The sequence below is a fragment of the Culicoides brevitarsis genome, chromosome 2 (genome assembly GCF_036172545.1).
Source record: "Culicoides brevitarsis isolate CSIRO-B50_1 chromosome 2, AGI_CSIRO_Cbre_v1, whole genome shotgun sequence".
NCBI classification, from domain to species: domain Eukaryota; kingdom Metazoa; phylum Arthropoda; class Insecta; order Diptera; family Ceratopogonidae; genus Culicoides; species Culicoides brevitarsis.
This window is the reverse complement of record NC_087086.1, coordinates 15572624-15590946: the sequence shown is the minus strand read 5'-3', so window position 1 is coordinate 15590946 and position 18323 is coordinate 15572624. Positions and strand designations below refer to the sequence as shown.

At 32.4% G+C, this 18323-nt stretch overlaps 3 protein-coding genes across 4 annotated transcripts; 2 read left to right on the top strand and 1 right to left on the bottom strand.

Annotated features, from left to right (window-relative positions):
• The first annotated feature begins 7164 nt into the window (after positions 1-7164).
• LOC134830803 (uncharacterized) lies at positions 7165-8312 on the top strand. The gene is made up of 2 exons (XM_063844385.1): positions 7165-7422; positions 7474-8312. Exons 1-2 carry the CDS (start codon positions 7189-7191, stop codon positions 7939-7941), a joined length of 702 nt encoding a protein of 233 aa, XP_063700455.1. The 5' UTR covers positions 7165-7188; the 3' UTR covers positions 7942-8312.
• Positions 8313-9005: 693 nt separating this feature from the next.
• On the top strand, positions 9006-18170 carry LOC134830797 (dnaJ homolog subfamily C member 7). The gene is made up of 3 exons (XM_063844381.1): positions 9006-9325; positions 15668-16971; positions 18033-18170. Exons 1-3 carry the CDS (start codon positions 9180-9182, stop codon positions 18143-18145), a joined length of 1563 nt encoding a protein of 520 aa, XP_063700451.1. The 5' UTR covers positions 9006-9179; the 3' UTR covers positions 18146-18170.
• LOC134830796 (zinc finger protein 569-like) lies at positions 11110-15605 on the bottom strand. 2 transcript variants are annotated; one of them, XM_063844379.1, is made up of 4 exons: positions 15526-15605; positions 14114-15171; positions 13882-14059; positions 11110-13030 (listed from the first exon to the last, which is right to left on the bottom strand). In XM_063844379.1, exons 2-4 carry the CDS (start codon positions 15122-15124, stop codon positions 11190-11192), a joined length of 3030 nt encoding a protein of 1009 aa, XP_063700449.1. In that variant the 5' UTR covers positions 15125-15171; positions 15526-15605; the 3' UTR covers positions 11110-11189. The 2 variants fall into 2 exon arrangements, with proteins under 2 accessions (XP_063700449.1, XP_063700450.1); XM_063844380.1 differs by having other exon boundaries at positions 14114-15545.
• Positions 18171-18323: the final 153 nt, after the last annotated feature.

Here is an 18323-nt window from a genome sequence, read left to right as displayed (position 1 = left end):
TTTATTTTAAATCTGTATAGTTACCATAATTAATTTGATCCTCAAAAAAAAAAAGTCAATTTAATTTGAGTTTTATAATTATATTTTATTTCAGGGCTTAAACTAAAGCAAAAGCAAAAAAAAGCAATATAAAAGCACATTATTTTCTAAAAGTTTTTATGGTTTTTTATATAAAAAATGAAAAAAAAAATCTAAAATAATTTACTTTATTCACATTTAAGGATATTAAACAAAAATTGGGCAAAAAATTGGGCAAGCAAAAGCAAAAGTCGAAAGCAGTTTAAGCCCTGGAAAAAACCTTCGTGTCCAAAATATTCCAATTATTGATTTTTTAGCAGATCCAAATAAGTTGTGACGGCACGATAATGATTGATAACATCTTTTAATGGACCCCTTGGAAGCTGCAACTTGTTGACAGATAAGTTATGAAACTGCAGCGAATAAATACTTGCGTAGAAGGAACCCAAAAACGCATGAAAACCTTTGATTAACAACGCAAAATGATGATATAATGCTTTAAACATGTTACTGCCGCTTGAGCCTTGAAAAAACTTGACGATAAGGGAAACACGTTTGATAAGTGTCTGAAGATCATTTTTGAGCATGGAAAACATGCAGTTATGTACTCCATAGTCATTCGTCGGAACTTTGAGGCGAATGGCAAGTGAAACGGAGTGCAACAGTAGTGACTCGTAGTCACGAGTAAATGCCTCGATGAGTTTTTGAACGAGTGTTGACGATTCAAGATCCATTGATATTTGATGTTTCTATTAAAGATAAAAAAAAATTAAATTAATTTAAAAAGAATTAATTTTTATTTAGTTTTGATTTTTAAATTAAATTAAAATGTTTTTCTCAAATTGGGCACTTTTAAAAAAATTCAACTTTTTTTTAAAAAATTTTTAAATGAAGGCCAGTTTTACTAAAGTTTTCAAAAATACTAATTTTCTTTAAAAAAAATTTTTAAAAATTCTTTAAACTTATAAAAAACTTTAAATTTTTGCAGTCTTTTATTTCAGTGTCCTTACTTTAGGCAATTTTACTGTATTAATTGAATTTTGAAAATTTTTTTTTTCACTTTTAATTTTCATTTCGGTCAAATTTTATATTTTCTTAAATATATTTAGTGTTTTAAAAAAATCTTCTTTGCTTAAATTTTATTGAAATTAATATGCTTTAACAAGGACGACTTTTCGTCCCAAAAGTAAGCAACAAACTGAATAAGGAACTCGATTTCTTTTGTTTTTTATGCTTCTTGCACCCTTTGACCTACAAAGTCATCCTTGCAAATATATAATTAATTATTTTCAATATATCCCCTTTTTTTGCAATTATGTTTTAATTTTATTTTTTAACAGCTGTTGTTTTTGTTTCCCACGAAATTCCCACGCATTCAAAAACTACTCATAAAAATTTAAAATAAGAATTTTGTATGAATTTTTTTATGCGGTCTACAGAAATCCTAAAACATTTTAATATTAGTTTATTAACTGTACAGCTTTAAATCTGGATAAACCAATTATTTAAATAAATGAGACATTTTATTCTGCAATTTGTGATTTTTTGAGCGTAATGACAAATAAATTCGCATTCAATTTGAACTAAAACACTTTTTATTGCTTTTTTTAGTTTTTATCGAAGATTTTAGTTTTGATGTTGGTTCAAATCAGTCGAGATGAAAATTTTTTTTTGCTTCTTAATAATTATTGGATTTTATGGAAAATTTTTTGTTGAAGCTGATGTAATTTTTAACTTATTTCAATATTTTTTTTTATTTTTCACATTTTTTTCTTTTTAGATCATAAAAACAATCAAAATCGACAAAGTCAAGGAATGTCCGAGCGAGCAATTGATCGATCAAAGTAACGTTACCGCATTTGTCGATGATCGTTTTCTTCGTTTCAAGGGAAATATGGTCGTTAAAAAGGATTTGCATAAAACGTTTTATGTAAGAATTATTTTTTTTATAAATTTTAAAAAATAAAAATTTTTTTTTTCAGATAAAACTTTTTGCTCGTCGTTGCAAGGACAACAACCAAAACATTTGCGAGACATTTTTGAACATGACCATCACGGATTTCTGTCAACGCATGGAAAAGCCAGACATGATGGGATATCGTTATCTCTCAAAAATCGAGCCGAAATTGAAATGTCCCGTCAAAAATGGCACTTACAACATGGACAAGATGGACATGTTTTTTGGGAGTTTACTCGATATGCCAGTAGAAGGTTATCGTTGGCTTTTTAAATTGTTCCTCATGGGAAAACCACTTTCTTCGACGAAATCTGGCGTCGCGAATATCGGATGTTTTTCCGTGAATGCGAGAATAATTGCATCGTCGACACGGAAAAAGGTCACAAAATCGCAGGATGTTCTATTGACATTGTCGTGAAAGTCATGGAAAGAGCAATAAAGCTTTTAATCAATCAATTTTGAATTGAAAACCGGAAATTTTGTTTTAATCATTTTGGTTTTGCATGAAAATTAAAAAGAACTAAATTTTCAGTGCAAAATGAACTTCAGAAGCATTTGGACGTTGTTTCTATTGTTGACGATTAATTTCAAAGGCTTAAATGGACAAATCAAAAAGTCTTTTCATATCGACAAGTTCTACCAATGCAAGGATCGTGAAGCGTCGAAATATATTTTAGACTTTCGCAACTCTGAGTTGATCTCGAAAAATGCGATTGTTTATATGAGCGGCAATTTTTCCATCAAAGAAGACGTTTCTGGTCCAATTCAGGTAATTTTTTTAATTTTTTGTTAATCATAGGTATGGCTAACTATAAAAGTTAGAGGAAATTAAAGAAAATCGACAGGAATTTCTTGTTTTTGATTTTTTTGTTGGAAAAAAAGTAAATTTTCAAACTTTGACAGTAGGCAATTTATTTTTCGTGCCAAAAGTAAAAAAATAATCAAATAACCCAAAAAATTTGAAAATAAAATTTTTTTATGGCATTTTCAGTCAAGTTTTTCTTACTTTCAAAAATATTGCACATTGCCTTCTGATTTTTATAAAAAAAAAAAAAAAAAAAAAAAAAAATCAATTTTTCGAAAAATCGAAAACTGACTTTAAATACGTGAAAATTTGTAACGTGAAAATAGTAACATTTTGCGGCAAAATTTGATTCAAAAAATTAAAAAATATTTGGTAAAGGATTTTCAAAAAATGTAAAATCTTAAGAAAAATTGTTTAAAAATTAAAAAAAAAAGTTTAAAAATAAAAAAAAAATTATTGTAATAAAAAAATGAAAAAATTATTAAATTTTTTAAAATATAAAAAAAGATTAAATTTTTATCAAACTTTTTTGTTTGAAACCCAAAATAAAATTTTTTTCACTTAAAAAATTTCTTTTTAGCTTTTTTTGTACGTCACTAGATGCTCTTTAACCAACATAAATGACTGTGAAAGCTTCGTAAACCATACAATAAAGAACATTTGTCCAATAATGGTGACTCCCCGAATGCTTGGTCACCGTTGGATATCAAAATTCAAACCAGCACCCACTTGCCCATTGAAACGAGGCTTAATTGACATTTCTGATGCCGACATGATCCTCGACACAATCCTTCAATTACCTTTCGAAGGCTCCCAATGGAAGCTAAAAGGAGTATTTATGGCGAAAAAAGCAAAAAATCCAAAATTCCAAACGATTGGCTGCGTCATGGGTCACTTTCGAGTAACGCGAGTCACTGGACCAAAGCAAGATTTTATACTTCCTTCGTAAAATGCTTTCTAAAATTTTTATTTTATCACAAACTACTCTTAAAATATTTAAAAATTAACTTTCGTTGCGTTCCTTTAGCGCCCTTGCTTCGGCAATGTAACTCGCAACTGTGAAATTCTCCTCGACGTCACTCCGTTTGTTGATTTCCGTTATCGCTTGTTGCAATGCCAGCGGAAAGCATTTACACATTTCAGCCAATTCGATAGTTTCTTCGTGCGAAATTAGTTTCGCTTTTACCTGATTTTTGATATTTTGCACTGCTTCGAGTAACGTGAAGACACTGAGCTCCAAAGCGACCATTTTTCCCTTGAAAACTTGCTGTTGCGACAAGATGATGGTGTGCGGTTTCGAATGTGTGTCAAGCAAAGGTGAGCAAAAAAGTTTAAAATAATGTTCTAAGACATGCGTGGATGCTTCAGTTGGCAACGGGACGTCATCGAACACGATTAACGTCTTGTGATGTGATAATCGGTCGTAAATTTCTTTGGTCAACGCTTCAACAGATGGTTTTTCGTCGGTTTGCGCATCGTCCGTATTAATGATGCCGAGCTTCTCTGCTGTCTTGAAGACATTTTCAGTAAATCTTTTGCCGTTCCGCACGTTAATCCACACTATCGTCTCGTATTTTTCCTGTTTCCGGTATGTGTCGATGTACATGTTGGCGAGTTCAGTCTTTCCAATGCCCTCAGCTCCGATAACGTTGATGATTCCATAGTCTCGTAGTGTATTGTGCATCACTTCTAACTCAGCACAGCGTTCAATTCGGGCATGAGGAGCTGTTTTGGGGACTCGCACGAAGCGACAAGGCTTGTTAAGAGCGATTTCCTCGTCACACCGCTTCACTTCGTCATATTCCGTCGTTTGGTGACTCGAAGTTTTGTCGACAAACATACAGTTTCCCATGATTATCAAAAAATTTTAATGTTTTTATTTATTTTTTTGCTTTTTTTTAGCGATTCTTCCACGTTGCTGATTCACGAAGACGCAGACGAAAGGTGTACCAAATATGTGGATCGTGCGACTTCTCTTTTGAAACTGATCGCGAATGGATGTGTGAAGCAAAACGACGCGTAGGTAGCCGAATTTTGATAGTGTACAGGGAATTAAACGGAGTAGTACGTGCAAGTATGTGAGTGACGACGAAAAAGTGTGTTTACACAAATGTGTGAGAGGACAACATGTTTTTTCGGTGATAACAGAGAAGGTCAATAAAGTAATTCTCTCACATTTTTTGACTAAGAATCGATCAGACGATGGAATGAATGGAGAAAAGAAGTTCTAAGCAAGTTACGTCACATTTCGGCATAAAATATTCAAATTACAAAAACAAACAATTTTTGTATTGTATTTACAGTAGAATTATTTATTTATTATTATTTTTTTTGAAAAATATTTATTAAATTAAATTTTATTTAAATTTATTACGTAATCTAAAAAAAATTATTTTAAAGGTTTTTTTTTACTTATAATTTATTTATTAATTTAAAATAGATTTTTTGTTTTTTTTTTATTCATTTTGAATTGCTGACTTTAAATTAATTAAATTTAAATTCTTCTTTAAACTTTATTCAAAAATTTTACACAATTTTAAATTTAATTTTTTTTTAAAAATTACCGGAAAAGCCCTTGTGAAAAAATTATATTTTTTAATGAAAAATTAAACAAAAAAAAATTGAGTGCTTAAAAAAATGTCCCACAATAAAATTTTTTGAAAAAAATAATTTTTATAATTTTATAATATTTTTTTATAATTTTAATGAAGACTAATTTTTCATGTTTTTATAATCAAAAATTGCAAAAAATATCAAAAATATTCCCATTTTATATTTAAAATTTTGTTTTCTGAATTTTTTCAACAAACTCGGAAACGGGACGACAATAAATTAAAATATTAAATTTTATTTTTTTTTATTATTTTAATAAAATTCATTGTAGATATGAAAATTATTATTTTATTTTTTGAAATTTTAAATAATTCGCAATTATGTAAAGCTATTAAAAATAGACAAAAATTTGCAGTTAAAAAAAAAAAAATGCGCGCTTTTAAGAAGCATTTTTATCAATCATTGACCTGTTAGACTCCTATTTTTGTACTATATAGGTCACACTGCCTATTAACTTTTTTGCAGATAAAGACAGATTGCCGCCATAAAAATGTTATCTTAATCACCGTTTCATTCAATCGTCAACTTTTATTGATTATCAAAAACAAAAAATAAAAATAGGTAGTAGACAGATAAGGAAAAATCTTAGCATCCGCCACCGCAAGAAGATGATCCAAAACGATCGCCTGAAGTGTAAACGGGACGACGATTATCCGAATATGACGAATAAGCAGGACGAGATCCGCCATAGCTTCCATAGTTGTTTGCGATAATAACTGGACGAGATCCGTGACTGTGATGATGATTATCATGCTCGAGATAATAACTTCCAACGCCAGCGAGATGCCCGATTTCTTCTCCCGTTCCTATTACCGAGAAGGGACCATGTCTATCGTGAGGAGAAGCTAAAAACCAGAAATTTGTTAATTTTTTGAAGAATTTTTTTAAATTTTTAGGTACTTACGAGCTGCTTCGATGCCACTTGTGAAATAACAAACGCCTGCAAGAACAAGGATTGCATTAAAAGTCTTCATCGTGAACAGAAAAAAATTAACGGATTATTTCTTGGAATTGAAAAAAAAGTTGATTGTTTGTGAAGCTGATTTACAACTGATGCCCTTTAGAGAGAATTTGGTCGTTTATATAGGAATGAAACACTCCTTTGCGGTGAATTATGAAATTTAACAAGATTTATCTTACTTTTTGGCACTTGCATCAATTAATTATTTAAATTGCATAAAGATGCGACACTTTCTCTTTCATTTGTATTTTTTATTGTAAATTCGCGTTCTTTTGTGCTCAATTTTTATTGTGATTTATTGATGTCTGGATTATGTTTAATTTTTATCAATAACAATTATTTTTTTATTTGATAAGAATTTTCTTTGGAAAAAAGATAATTAAAAAAAAAATTTATTTTTCATTTGAAATCAAAATTCAAAAATTAATAAATTTAATATTTTTCAAAATTAATAAAAAAAAATTAATCGCAAAAATTTTGAAAAATTAAGTCAAAAATGAAAATTATTTAAAAAAAAATAAATTTTATAGAAAATTTCGAAAATTTATTGAAAAATGCCCAAAATGTACAAAATTTTCTAATTATTATAAAAATTAGAAAAAAATCGTGTCTCAAATAATGACAATTTTTTAGAAAAAAATCATGGAAATTTTTGAAAATTTATAAAAGTATGCCCAAAAAATACAAAACTTTTCACCTTTCCATGAAAATTAAAGAAAAATCGCATCTAACGACTTTTCACTTCAATATTTTTCAAATTCAGCCCGCCATTTATGTCGCACATTGTCGCCAATCGAACCAAAACAAAAACAAATTTTCACCAACAGAAGCAGAATGGAACGAAATAAACCGATTTTCCTCGAATTCATCAAAATCTACAAAAATAATCCCTGTTTGTGGGATCCCAAGGACCCAAATTACAAAAGTCGAGAAGGAAAAAAATCGGCATACGAACAACTTTTGGCTGTGATGAAAAAATTCGACCCTACAAATCCCGAAAATAACATTGAAGCAGTTAAACGAAAAATTAACAGCATGAGAGCTTGTTTCAGAAGGGATTATCGAAAGGTAAGAATTGAAAATTTTCTAATCAAAAAATAATTTAAAAAAATTTTTTAGGTTCTCAACTCAGGCAACAAATACAAGCCAAATTTATGGTATTACGACCAACTGCTTTTTGTGAAAAATTACTGCATGAAAGACGATTTTAGGGCACTTTACGCCAAAAGACGAGCTCTTTTAGAGGGAACATCAGATACGGACTGTAGTTACATCGAACAAGACGAAAATTCACAAAGCATGGAAGATGCAGATGACGAAGAGGAAATTTATGAAGTCACCGAAATCGAAGAACATCTCGACGAATCGACTGAAGTTGATACAAAAAATGATAAAAATGAAAATTCGAATGAAAAAGAAGATGATTGCACTACTTTTGGCAAACACATTGGCATCGAATTACAATTAATGACTGAGCGACAACGAATTATCGCAAAAAAGCTCCTTTCTGACGTCGCCTACTACGGCAGACTCGAACGCCTGACTGAATTTACCGAAATTACGAGTACAAAAAAGCCATTAGATTAAAAATTAATTTAATTTATTTTTTTATGAACGTTTTTTATGTGTCGCGATTTGTTTCCTGTGTTCCGGAATTTTTTCTCGCAAAAGTCACAATGATACAAAAAGACTCCAGAATGAGTAGCGAGGTGATTTTTCAAAGAAATTTTTGATGAAAACGATTTTTCGCACGTTGGACACTCGAAAAGTCTTTTAATTTCCGAATGCATTCGTTTCATGTGAATTTCAAGACATTTTTTGTTGGAAATATTTTTATCACAGATGTTGCAAGTTAAATTCAGGCTTCGTTCTTCATGTCTTTGAAGATGGGCTTTCATATCGAAAACGGAAATCCCGCATTGAGGACATTTTTCTTTCAGTCTTTTGTGATTTGAATGATCAGATTTCAGGTGAAAACGCAAATCGCTCCTGTATTTGTACGTTTTTGGGCATTTAGGACAAGAAAATCTCGTATTTAGATGAGAAGCGTTGATATGATGGAGTAAAGTGACTTTTTTGGTGAAACTTTTGGAGCAATGATGGCAAATAAAGCGATTTTTGTGGATGATATCTTCTTCGTTTTCATCTGAAGAGCAATTATTGACGTCATCTAAAGGAATTTCAGCATTTTCCGGTATTTTGGGGGATGAAAGTTGCTCTAACTTTTGTTGGTTATCCAAAACAATCCTTGAAAACGTCCAAAAATCCTCCAATTTGTTGTAGCAGAAGAGACAAATAGCTGTTGGAAGGTCCAAATTTTCAATTATCTACAAGAAATTTTGTCAAAAGGTAAGTTTTCATTCATAAAATTTGAAAAAAATAAAAATTTTTACTTACTTCAACACGAAAAACGTCAAAAATCTTCAATGACAACTGTTTTAATCTTCCATTTTCACCAAAAATCTCAATTAAATCGAATTTTGTTTGTATTTTCAGACATAATCTGCACATTAATTCCATTTTCTTGCCACAAAAGCTCCGGTTCCCAATTTTGATGGAAAATTTCTCAAAGGGTTTGTTATTGTTTTGGTTTTTGGCCAATAAGTGCGACACTTGACTGACATCGGCGACTCCGTTTTCCACTCTGCTGTTTTTCATTTCCATTCTCGTCGTTCGCGAAAAATTGTGCGAAAAAAAGATTTTCGGGTGCAAAGCAAAAAATGCACAAAAATTAATCCACAACGTCAATTCTTCCGTGAAAAATCGAGTAAATTTGCGAATTTATTAGAGACGAAAAGAGTGAATTCAAAGAAAATTTACCGAGAATGGACAGTGGTGAGGTAATTGTGGTCGATTCGGATTCCGAGACTACTTCGACGGAGGAAAAACAAAAAAAGTCGGAGCCCAAAAAGTCGAGTTCAACGGAGAAAATGGATACGGACGAGTTGCTGAACATCAAAAATAACGCAACGTAAGTACCTGACCCAGTAACCTAAAATCCGAAATGATTTCTGGACATCCTCGAAAGGATACCCACAGCAGGTGTATTGTTATGAAAGTACACTTGTCACGTTAATTTTGCTCTACTTGCATATCATTAGCTAACGAATGATCGTGAAATATTTTTTTTTTGTGTGTGAAGGAACTTTGAGCTTGAATATTCTGTTATTCGTGATTAATTGACAAAAAAAAATTCAAGGCGCAGTTTTTTTGGGTCACTTTCACTTGACGCGATTATTGCGTGCAAATAGTTACAAGTCCAGCATCTCTTGTCCTTGAATTTTTCATGTTTTTTCCATGTTTATTTATATTTGCGATGTGTTTGGAAGAAATTTGTGGATAAATTTACTCCCACGTGTCTCTCAAAATATCTCATTTGTCGAAATTTCTATCGTTTGTGTGATTTTGCGACTCTTTTGGGGGGGAAAACAAACTGTAACGACGCTCGTTCGAGCAGTAAATGATGGAATTTTCTATCGAAATAGGGGATAGTTTTTCAAAAAATTCTCCTGCATCGACAAATCGGTTACTAGTCATAAAAATCAATTTCCTCGTTCATGACCTTTGATGCAGTTTTTCTATAAATTATTTGGGAAAAATGCACTTTTGAGCGGTTTTTTGTCTGTTTCATTAACGGTTTTTAATTTTCAAAATAAATTTTTGCAAAATTTTGAAAATTTTTTATTATTTTTTTTAAAATTTGACGAGTTAAAAATAAAAAAAAAGTTTAAAAATTAAAGCAATTTTTTGAAAAAAAAAAGTAATTTTTAACATATTTTTCTAAGTTTTCCAAACTAAAAGTTTGAAATATTTAATGAAATTAAATCAAAATAAAATTAATTAAATTAAAATAAATTAAATTAAGTGAACAATTTAAAAATTTACCGGTACTTTTTCAAAAACTTAAAATATTTTTTGCCAAGAAAAATAAAAAGAAACGCCGCTTCAAATGATTTAATTTAATTTTTTTTATTAAAAAAATTTATAAAATTTTAAAATTTAAAAAATTTTTTTTAAATTTTTGCAAAAAGAAAAAAAAAAAAAATTAAAATGTTAAAATTTTTAACTTGAAAAATTTTCACCTAAAATATTGAAACACCTCTTAAAAATATTTTTTGCCATTTTCGCATTCAACTTTTGTAAAAAAAAAATTTTATTTAATTTTTAAAAATTTTATTTTATTTTAACTTGAAGTTTTTTTTAATATTTAAAAATTTTATTTTAATTTTATTTTTTTTTTTATTTTTTTTTATTTTAATTATTTTAAATTATTTTTGATACAAAAAAAATTTTTTTTTTCGAAAATCTATAAAAAAAATCTTAAAAATTAAAAATGCGCTTTCACAAAAATTTCCCGTTGACTTTTTTCACCTAAAACTTTGATGTAACAGAATTCGTAACAATTTTTCGTGCATTTTTTTGTTTGTTGCTATTTATTAAATAAATAACACTGCCAGCATTGTTTGTTTGTTTTTTCGGTTGATCGTCGCAATGGTTACTCACATTCACGAACTTTTGCCCGGTTTCTGTTCCCACGACGATGTCATTAGTTTGTTGCGCTTCCTTGGGGAAACTTTCAAGAACAACTTTTTTCTCATAAAATTACTTTTTTTTAATTAAAAATGTTGTGCAAATGCAATAACCATCGTTTAGTGCGAAAATGGCAGGAATTCGATTTGCAATATCAGGGAAGCAATATTAAGACAAACAGGTGAATATTTCAAAAGAAAATTTTTTAACTTTATTAAACTCAATTTTCGCGTTGGAAACATAACATTAAACTCTCTCTTATGAACTAATGATTTTTTTTATTTAAAAATATTTTTTTTTTAAATCTACATATGAATTTGGGCATGTGCTAACAACAATCCCTTTGACGGGAAACTATCTCCGCACATTTCGCAGTCGTGTTGCTCGTCTTCCAGATCAACTTCTTGTTTGATTTCTACCTCTTTGCGTGGTTGGATGCGAATGCGACTGCTATAAGACGTGCGAATGGAGGGAGATTCCATTGCTTTTAACGTTGGTTTGATAGAACGACGCGAACGTCTCGTTGTTCCTGGACTTTCTTCCTCTTCTACTTCGACTTTTGGAACTTTCGCGGGCGACTGAAGGATCTCTTTCAAGTCATTGACGACGTCACTGTTGAAATTTTTCGTGGATTTGCCGATTTCTCGCAGAAGTTCTTCATCCACAGTTAATGGCGCATCGACAGTCAAGGGTTTTCCGTCGTCCAGCAAGGGAAACGATTCGTCATCGGGCTTCAATTTCGACGGAGGCGGTGCCAAAGTCAAATAATCCACGTCTTTGGTTGTCTTGCTGATGAACGAACGTGTTTTCCTCTTACTCCCATCATTAGTAGCGACTCGCGTTTTTTCTGTGTGGATCATCTTTGGTCTTGATGTCTTGGAGTTATTGCTAAAAACGGCTTTGGGACGCTCATTTTCCGGCACAAACTGTTCCGGAAGACGGAAATCCTCGAGAATCGGTTTTAATGGCACTAATGTACGAAAACTGTAGGCGGCGTAGTCCTCGATCGACATTTCTTGCGACGTCGTGGTTTCGTCATCCAAGTTGTCGTCGTCGAAATCCATGGAGGAACTTTTGCGAACGGGATTTGCGCGTTTTCCGACGAAAGTTTCCAAATTTCGACGTCTTTTGTATTTGCGGGGACCTTGTAGGGGTTGTCGCTTCGCTTGGGTATTGGCATCGCTGTGTTCAATGAGATGCTTGATGAGGTCTTGCGAATTGGTGAAGGAATCACAACAAACGGGACAGAAATAGGGCGCCACAGAAGTCCCTAGTTTCAGGTCAGGAGCTGAATGATGCGAGCGGATGTGTTCGCGCAAGACAACACGTTGATTAAAGGCACGTGGGCACACGGGACATGCATAGGGTTTCTCGCCCGTGTGAATTCTCTCGTGTTTTCGCAATGTTCCGCCATCCGCAAAGGCCTTTTCGCAATAACGACACCCATAGGGCTTCTCTCCGGTGTGAATTCGCATGTGAATTTGCTGCGAACTGCGACTTCCGAACGTTTTGCCGCATTCCGTGCAGTGAAATTGGTTGCTTTTCGTGTGCAAATGCTTGTGATTCATCAAACTTCGCCCATCTTGCAGCTCCTTGCCGCACGTATCACACATCACGGTTTTGTTTTTATGCGAAGTCATGTGTCGCTTGAGACGGGCTTTGTTGTGAAACGTTTTCGCACATCGAGCACACGAAAAATTCCCGTCGCCCGTTGAATGATCCCACGAATGACGCATCAAGGTTCGACCATCTTTGCATAGCTTTCCGCATAAGCGACACGTGTTTTCAGTCAATTCTGCGCGATGCATCTCGTTTATGTGCATTTTTATTTCGGACTCGACGTTGAATTGCTCGCCGCACAAAAGGCACTTGAGCGGTTGGAATCTCGCGTGAACTTCTGCGTGTGCCAATAAATCCAGGGCTTCTTCGAATTGATCGCCGCAAACGTTGCAAAAGTGACCTTCGCGGGAAACGTCTAACGAAGAGTTGCTAAAGTCGTGAGATTTTTTGATGAGAGCGGAAGTTTCGTGAGCCATCATGTGTTTTTCGAATAAATCGGCGCGATGGAAGGAAATTAGGCACATTTGACATTCGAATAGTGTGTCTTCGTAGTTTCCGCCGACTTCTCGTTCGGATTCAGTTGCTTCTGAAAATTAAAAAAAAAATAAAAAAATTAAAAAAATTTTGAAAAATTATGAGAATAAGTTTGATTTAAGATAAAGTTCTTAATTTTTTATAATTAAAGAAAAAAAAAAATAAATAGAACTGGAAATTTAATTTTTAATTCAAAAATCTTAATTTTTATCATTTTGTTTGTAAAATTGGTTAAATTTTAAAAAAATAATTAAAAAAAATTGATTTAAAATTTAAAAAATTCATAATTTTTTGTAACTAATTTTTTTCAGAAAAAATTCGTATACATCATTGAAAATTTTAATTTTTAGAAAAAAATTTAATTTTGTTCGTTTTGTTGTCAAAATTTTATAAATTATTTTTAAAAATAATAATTTTTTTTTTATTTTTTTTAAAGTCGAAAAATTGATGAGGCGTAACCGAATATTATTTTTCGAAAAAAAAATTGTAGAAAAAATTTAAATTTTTACCAAAAAATTTAAAATTTTAATTTAATTTATTTTTTTTTATTTAGAATATCAGCTTAATTAAAATAATTAAAAAATAAACAAAATTTGCTTTAAAAAAATTTTTGTTTTTTGTGAAAATTGGGATATTTAAAAAAAAATATATTTCACGTGATGAAAATCGAAATTTGATAACAAAATTTCCCATTATGACAAACTTTTCTTTAATTTTGACTTCAAATCTTAAAATAAAATTATTTTATTGTAAAAAAAATCATCAAAAGCCGACGCTCTTAAATTAAAAAAAAAAATAAAAATAAATAAAAATAAAAATTTCTTTAATTAAAATTTGTAAGCATCAAAAACTGAATTAAATTAAATCGAAATAATTGAAAATATAAAAAAAATTTGAACAAACCTTCATCATATTCGTCTTTCACGACAACAGGTTGCTCTTTGAACGTCGATAACGAATCTAGATCCGGCGGATCGATTGTTTCGTCAAAATGCTTCGCATGATGCTTCTGATAAAGCACTTTATCGTAAAATTGTTGCCCACAAACGGTGCATTCGTGCAAAATATCACCTGTATGGAACTAAAAATACTCAATTAGCGCACTTTCTAAAAATAATCAAGCGACTTTACTCACTCTCATATGCGACGTGAGTGCCTTGGATCGCGCAAATGCCACTCCACACTTTTGACAAACGAACGGTTTTGACGGATTTGTAACGGGAAACTTCGTAGGTGCCTCTTCAGCCTCATCGTTACTCACATTCAGCTTTGTTGGCATCCGCATTGTGTGCGTTTTGGGTTTTGGTCTCTTTTTTTGTACTTTTGTACTGTGCAGGGGCAATTGTCTTGCCTTCGTGATCGGACGACTCATGGGTTTTTTCATGCGATTTGCGTTACTGGAGCGCTGTTGGTGCGAAAAAGAGTTGATTGAACTGTTAAAAGTGCCTGGACTAAGCAAAAGTTCTTCCAAATCGATGTTCATCTTGCCGCTATGCGAATTTCTGTTGGCACTGTCGTTCAATTCTTCGTCCAAAAAGTTCACCAGATCCTGATCTTCTTGGTTGTAACCGTCTTCGGTGTAGGCATGGGTCTTCAAGTGGTTCAATAAGTCACTTTTTCGGATATATCGGGCTCCGCACAAGTTACATCCGTGCGGACGATCATTTTGATGGGCAATCATGTGATTCATTAAATTTGCTTTCTTGCGAAAACGACGGGAACAAAAGTCACAGGGGTAAGGGCGTGACGCTGTGTACTCGTCTTGTGCTTCGGGCAAGGGAATTATATCGGAAGCGTTTAAATTCTGCTCTACGGGGTCGATTTGATCGATTACCGTGACTTCTTGGACACAATCGTCGCCTTGAACCCAATCCTGGGTGACTACTTCTTCCGTAATTTCGCATTCCTCTTGCGTATATGTGTCAACGGAAGTGCCATCTTCCTGCGGACTGCCTTGTTCCTCCTCGATAAGGTCATCCATGCCGATCCGTTGCCCGTCTTCCGTCATGTAAATCAAGTGATTCGGGTCAATTTCATTCAAATTTCCCGTTTCCACGATATAACTCCCGGAATTTGCTTGTCCTTCGTGCGGAACTTCCTCCGTGGTCCACTCCAACGTTGTGTAACACTCGATATTTTGTTCCATTTTTGCCTTTTGTCATTTATTTACTCCTTTTTCTGCGTGCCCTGTATCTACGGAAGACACGTACATCAGTATCATCGCATATTTTCACCGCAAAAATAGAATTCGCAAGGCTCCGTTTGCCATTCGAGCTGCTTCAGCAACAATGTCATCGTGCCAAACCCCATGCTAAAGTTTCGCCACAGCGGATTTCTAATTTTGCCAAATGTTACGTATGAAAACGCCATTGTTTGACGTTGAAAAAAAAATTCGTGCGAAAAAATTCCGACTCTTTCACTTTGGCTTGGCACTTTTAGTTGAGGTTAGACGACATTATTTGGGCCCCGAGCTGCGAATGCTATTTTTGTTCGATGACGCATGCCGAATTTTACAGATTTGAACATAATTTACCCGGAAATACTCACCATTTATTGCCAATTTTCAATAAAATATCGCTGTAGCTATCAAAATTCACTAAAATACGCGTCAGAGATGTCGCCAATGGTGTCGCTGACAGGCATTTATGTCGAAATTCAAACTGACCGTTGCGTTTTTTTGTCTTTTCAGAATTGCCGAGGAACGAAAAAACGAAGGAAACAACCAGTACAAGGCGCAAAATTACAAACTTGCGTTAAAATGTTACTCGGATGCCATTCAACTTGCCCCGGAAAATCCGCAATATCTCGGAAATCGTGCCGCTTGTTACATGATGATGTCGGAATACACGGCGGCGCTTCAGGATGCCCGAGAATCCGTGCGTTTGGATCCGAAATTCGAAAAGGGATACATTCGGATGGCAAAATGCTGTCTTGCGATGGGCGATTTGATCGGAACGGAACAAGCGATTAAGAAATTTCTCGAGTTAGATGCCACGAATCAAGCACTCAAGGGGGAAATTCAAGCGTTACGTCAAGTACGCGGGTTACAGGAATCTGCTCAGCAGTGCTATGAGAAGCAAGATTACCGAACTTGCGTTTATCACATGGATGGCGCATTGAAAATTTCACCGGCATGTCGCAAATTTCAGCTACTTAAAGCGGAATGTCTCGCCTTGTTGGGTCGCTTAACGGAAGCTGGGGACATCGCCATTACAATTATGCAGAAGGAAATTTCGAATGCTGATGCGATTTTCGTGCGTGGACTGACTTTGTATTACGGCGACAACTTGGATAAGGGCATCTTGCACTTTGAACGCACTTTGGCTCTCGATCCGGATCACAAAAAAGCCAAAATCTGGCGTCAAAAATCCAAGTCCCTGAAGGAGAAGAAGGAAAAAGGCAATGAATTGTTCAAAAATTTGAAATATGATGAAGCTCTTGCCATGTACAATGAAGCTTTGACCATCGATCCGTTGAACAAGGACACCAACTCGAAACTTTATTACAACCGGGCCCTCGTGAACACCAAATTAGGCAATTTGAATGAAGCAGTAACAGATTGCACAGAAGCCCTCAAGATAAACGACAAATATTTGAAAGCAATTTTGAAACGAGCCAAATGTTATTATGACCTTGAGAATTACGAGGAGTGCGTCAAGGACTACGAAACGGCTTTTAAGATGGAAAAAACGATGGAAATCAAGAATGCGTTGCGTGATGCCAAGTTGCAACTGAAGAAATCAAAGCGAAAGGATTACTACAAGATTCTGGGAATCAGCAAGAATGCAAGTGATATGGAGATAAAGAAGGCTTATCGTAAAAGGGCTTTGGTACATCATCCAGATCGACATGCAAATGCAAGCGAACAGGAAAAGAAGGAACAGGAAATCAAATTTAAGGAAGTTGGGGAGGCTTATGCTATTTTATCGGATCCGACGAAGAAGTCACGTTACGATAGTGGACAAGATTTGGATGATAATGGAATGGGAGAAGGTAAGAAATGTTAATTTTTGTTAAATTTCTTAATTTTTTTGTCCAATTTCCTTTTTTAATCAAAATTTGAATTAATGAGCAAACAAAAAATTATTTTATATGAACTTAAGAATCTTAAGTTAACTTAAGTCGAGTTAAGTGAATAAAATTATCAGATTTTTATACGAAAATTTTCATTCATTAACGGAATTTTAAGCTTTTACAATTTCCATTTTTGATTTTTTGAACAAACTTTAGTAATAAAATCTTAAGTTTCATTAACTTAACATGACTTAAGCTGACTTAAGATTTTTATGTTAATATAAAAAAAGCAAAGTTCACTGAATTATCTATTTTTTAATGAAAATTTTCATTAATTGACCAAATTTTCAGCATTTTAAATTTTCCTTTTAGTTTTTTGAACAAAATTTAGCAAATTTCATTGACTTAACATGACTTAAGCTGACTTAAGATAATTATATTTATAGAAAAAAAATTAAGCTAACTGAATTATTTATTTTTTTATTAAAATGTTTATTATTTGACCAAATATTAAGCTTTTTAAAATTCTATTTTTGATTTTTTGAACAAACTTTAGCAAAAAAATCTTAAGTTTCAATAACTTTACATGATTTCGACATGACTTAAGATTTTTATATTGATAGACAAAAAAGTTAGGTCATAATTTTTTCAATATTTAAGTTGTTTTAAGACTGAAAATAAAAAATTTGCCATTTTTGGAACACTTTAAATAAAATGAAAAAAAAAAATTAATTAAAAAAAAAATATTTATAGTGCTAATTTAAAAATTTGAATCAAAAAAGTAATTTTTTTAATTTTAAAAAAATAAAAAAAAAAAAAAAAATAATTTTGAAATTTTAAAGAAAAATTGTCAAAATATGAAATTATAAAAAATTTAAAAAATTTTTTAATTTTTTTTTGAAAAAATAAGGGAAATGAAAAATTTTTAGTTTTTTGAAAAATTTTTTTTTTTTATTTTAAAAAGGGGGAAAAAGCTCATAAATTTGGAATAAAAATCAATCCAATCGTTCAATTCTTAAATTATTATTTTTTCTTTTCAGGATTCGATCCAACTCAACTCTACCGACAATTCTTCTTCGCCGATGGCGGATCACCCTTCGGAGGCGGAGGCTTTGGCGGCGGCGGAAGTTCATTCACTTTCAACTTTGGTTAAAGCGGAAATCGTAAAAAAAAAATTGGAGATCCTGAAGGATTGCTCATTCGTACTATTTTATTTTTTTGTTCTTTTTTGAAAAAAAGATCACATTATCGCGCCTTATTTATTATAATTGACCAAACAAGTGTTAATTTTGTCTTCTCAAACACTAATTTTAGCATAAAAACTCCAACCA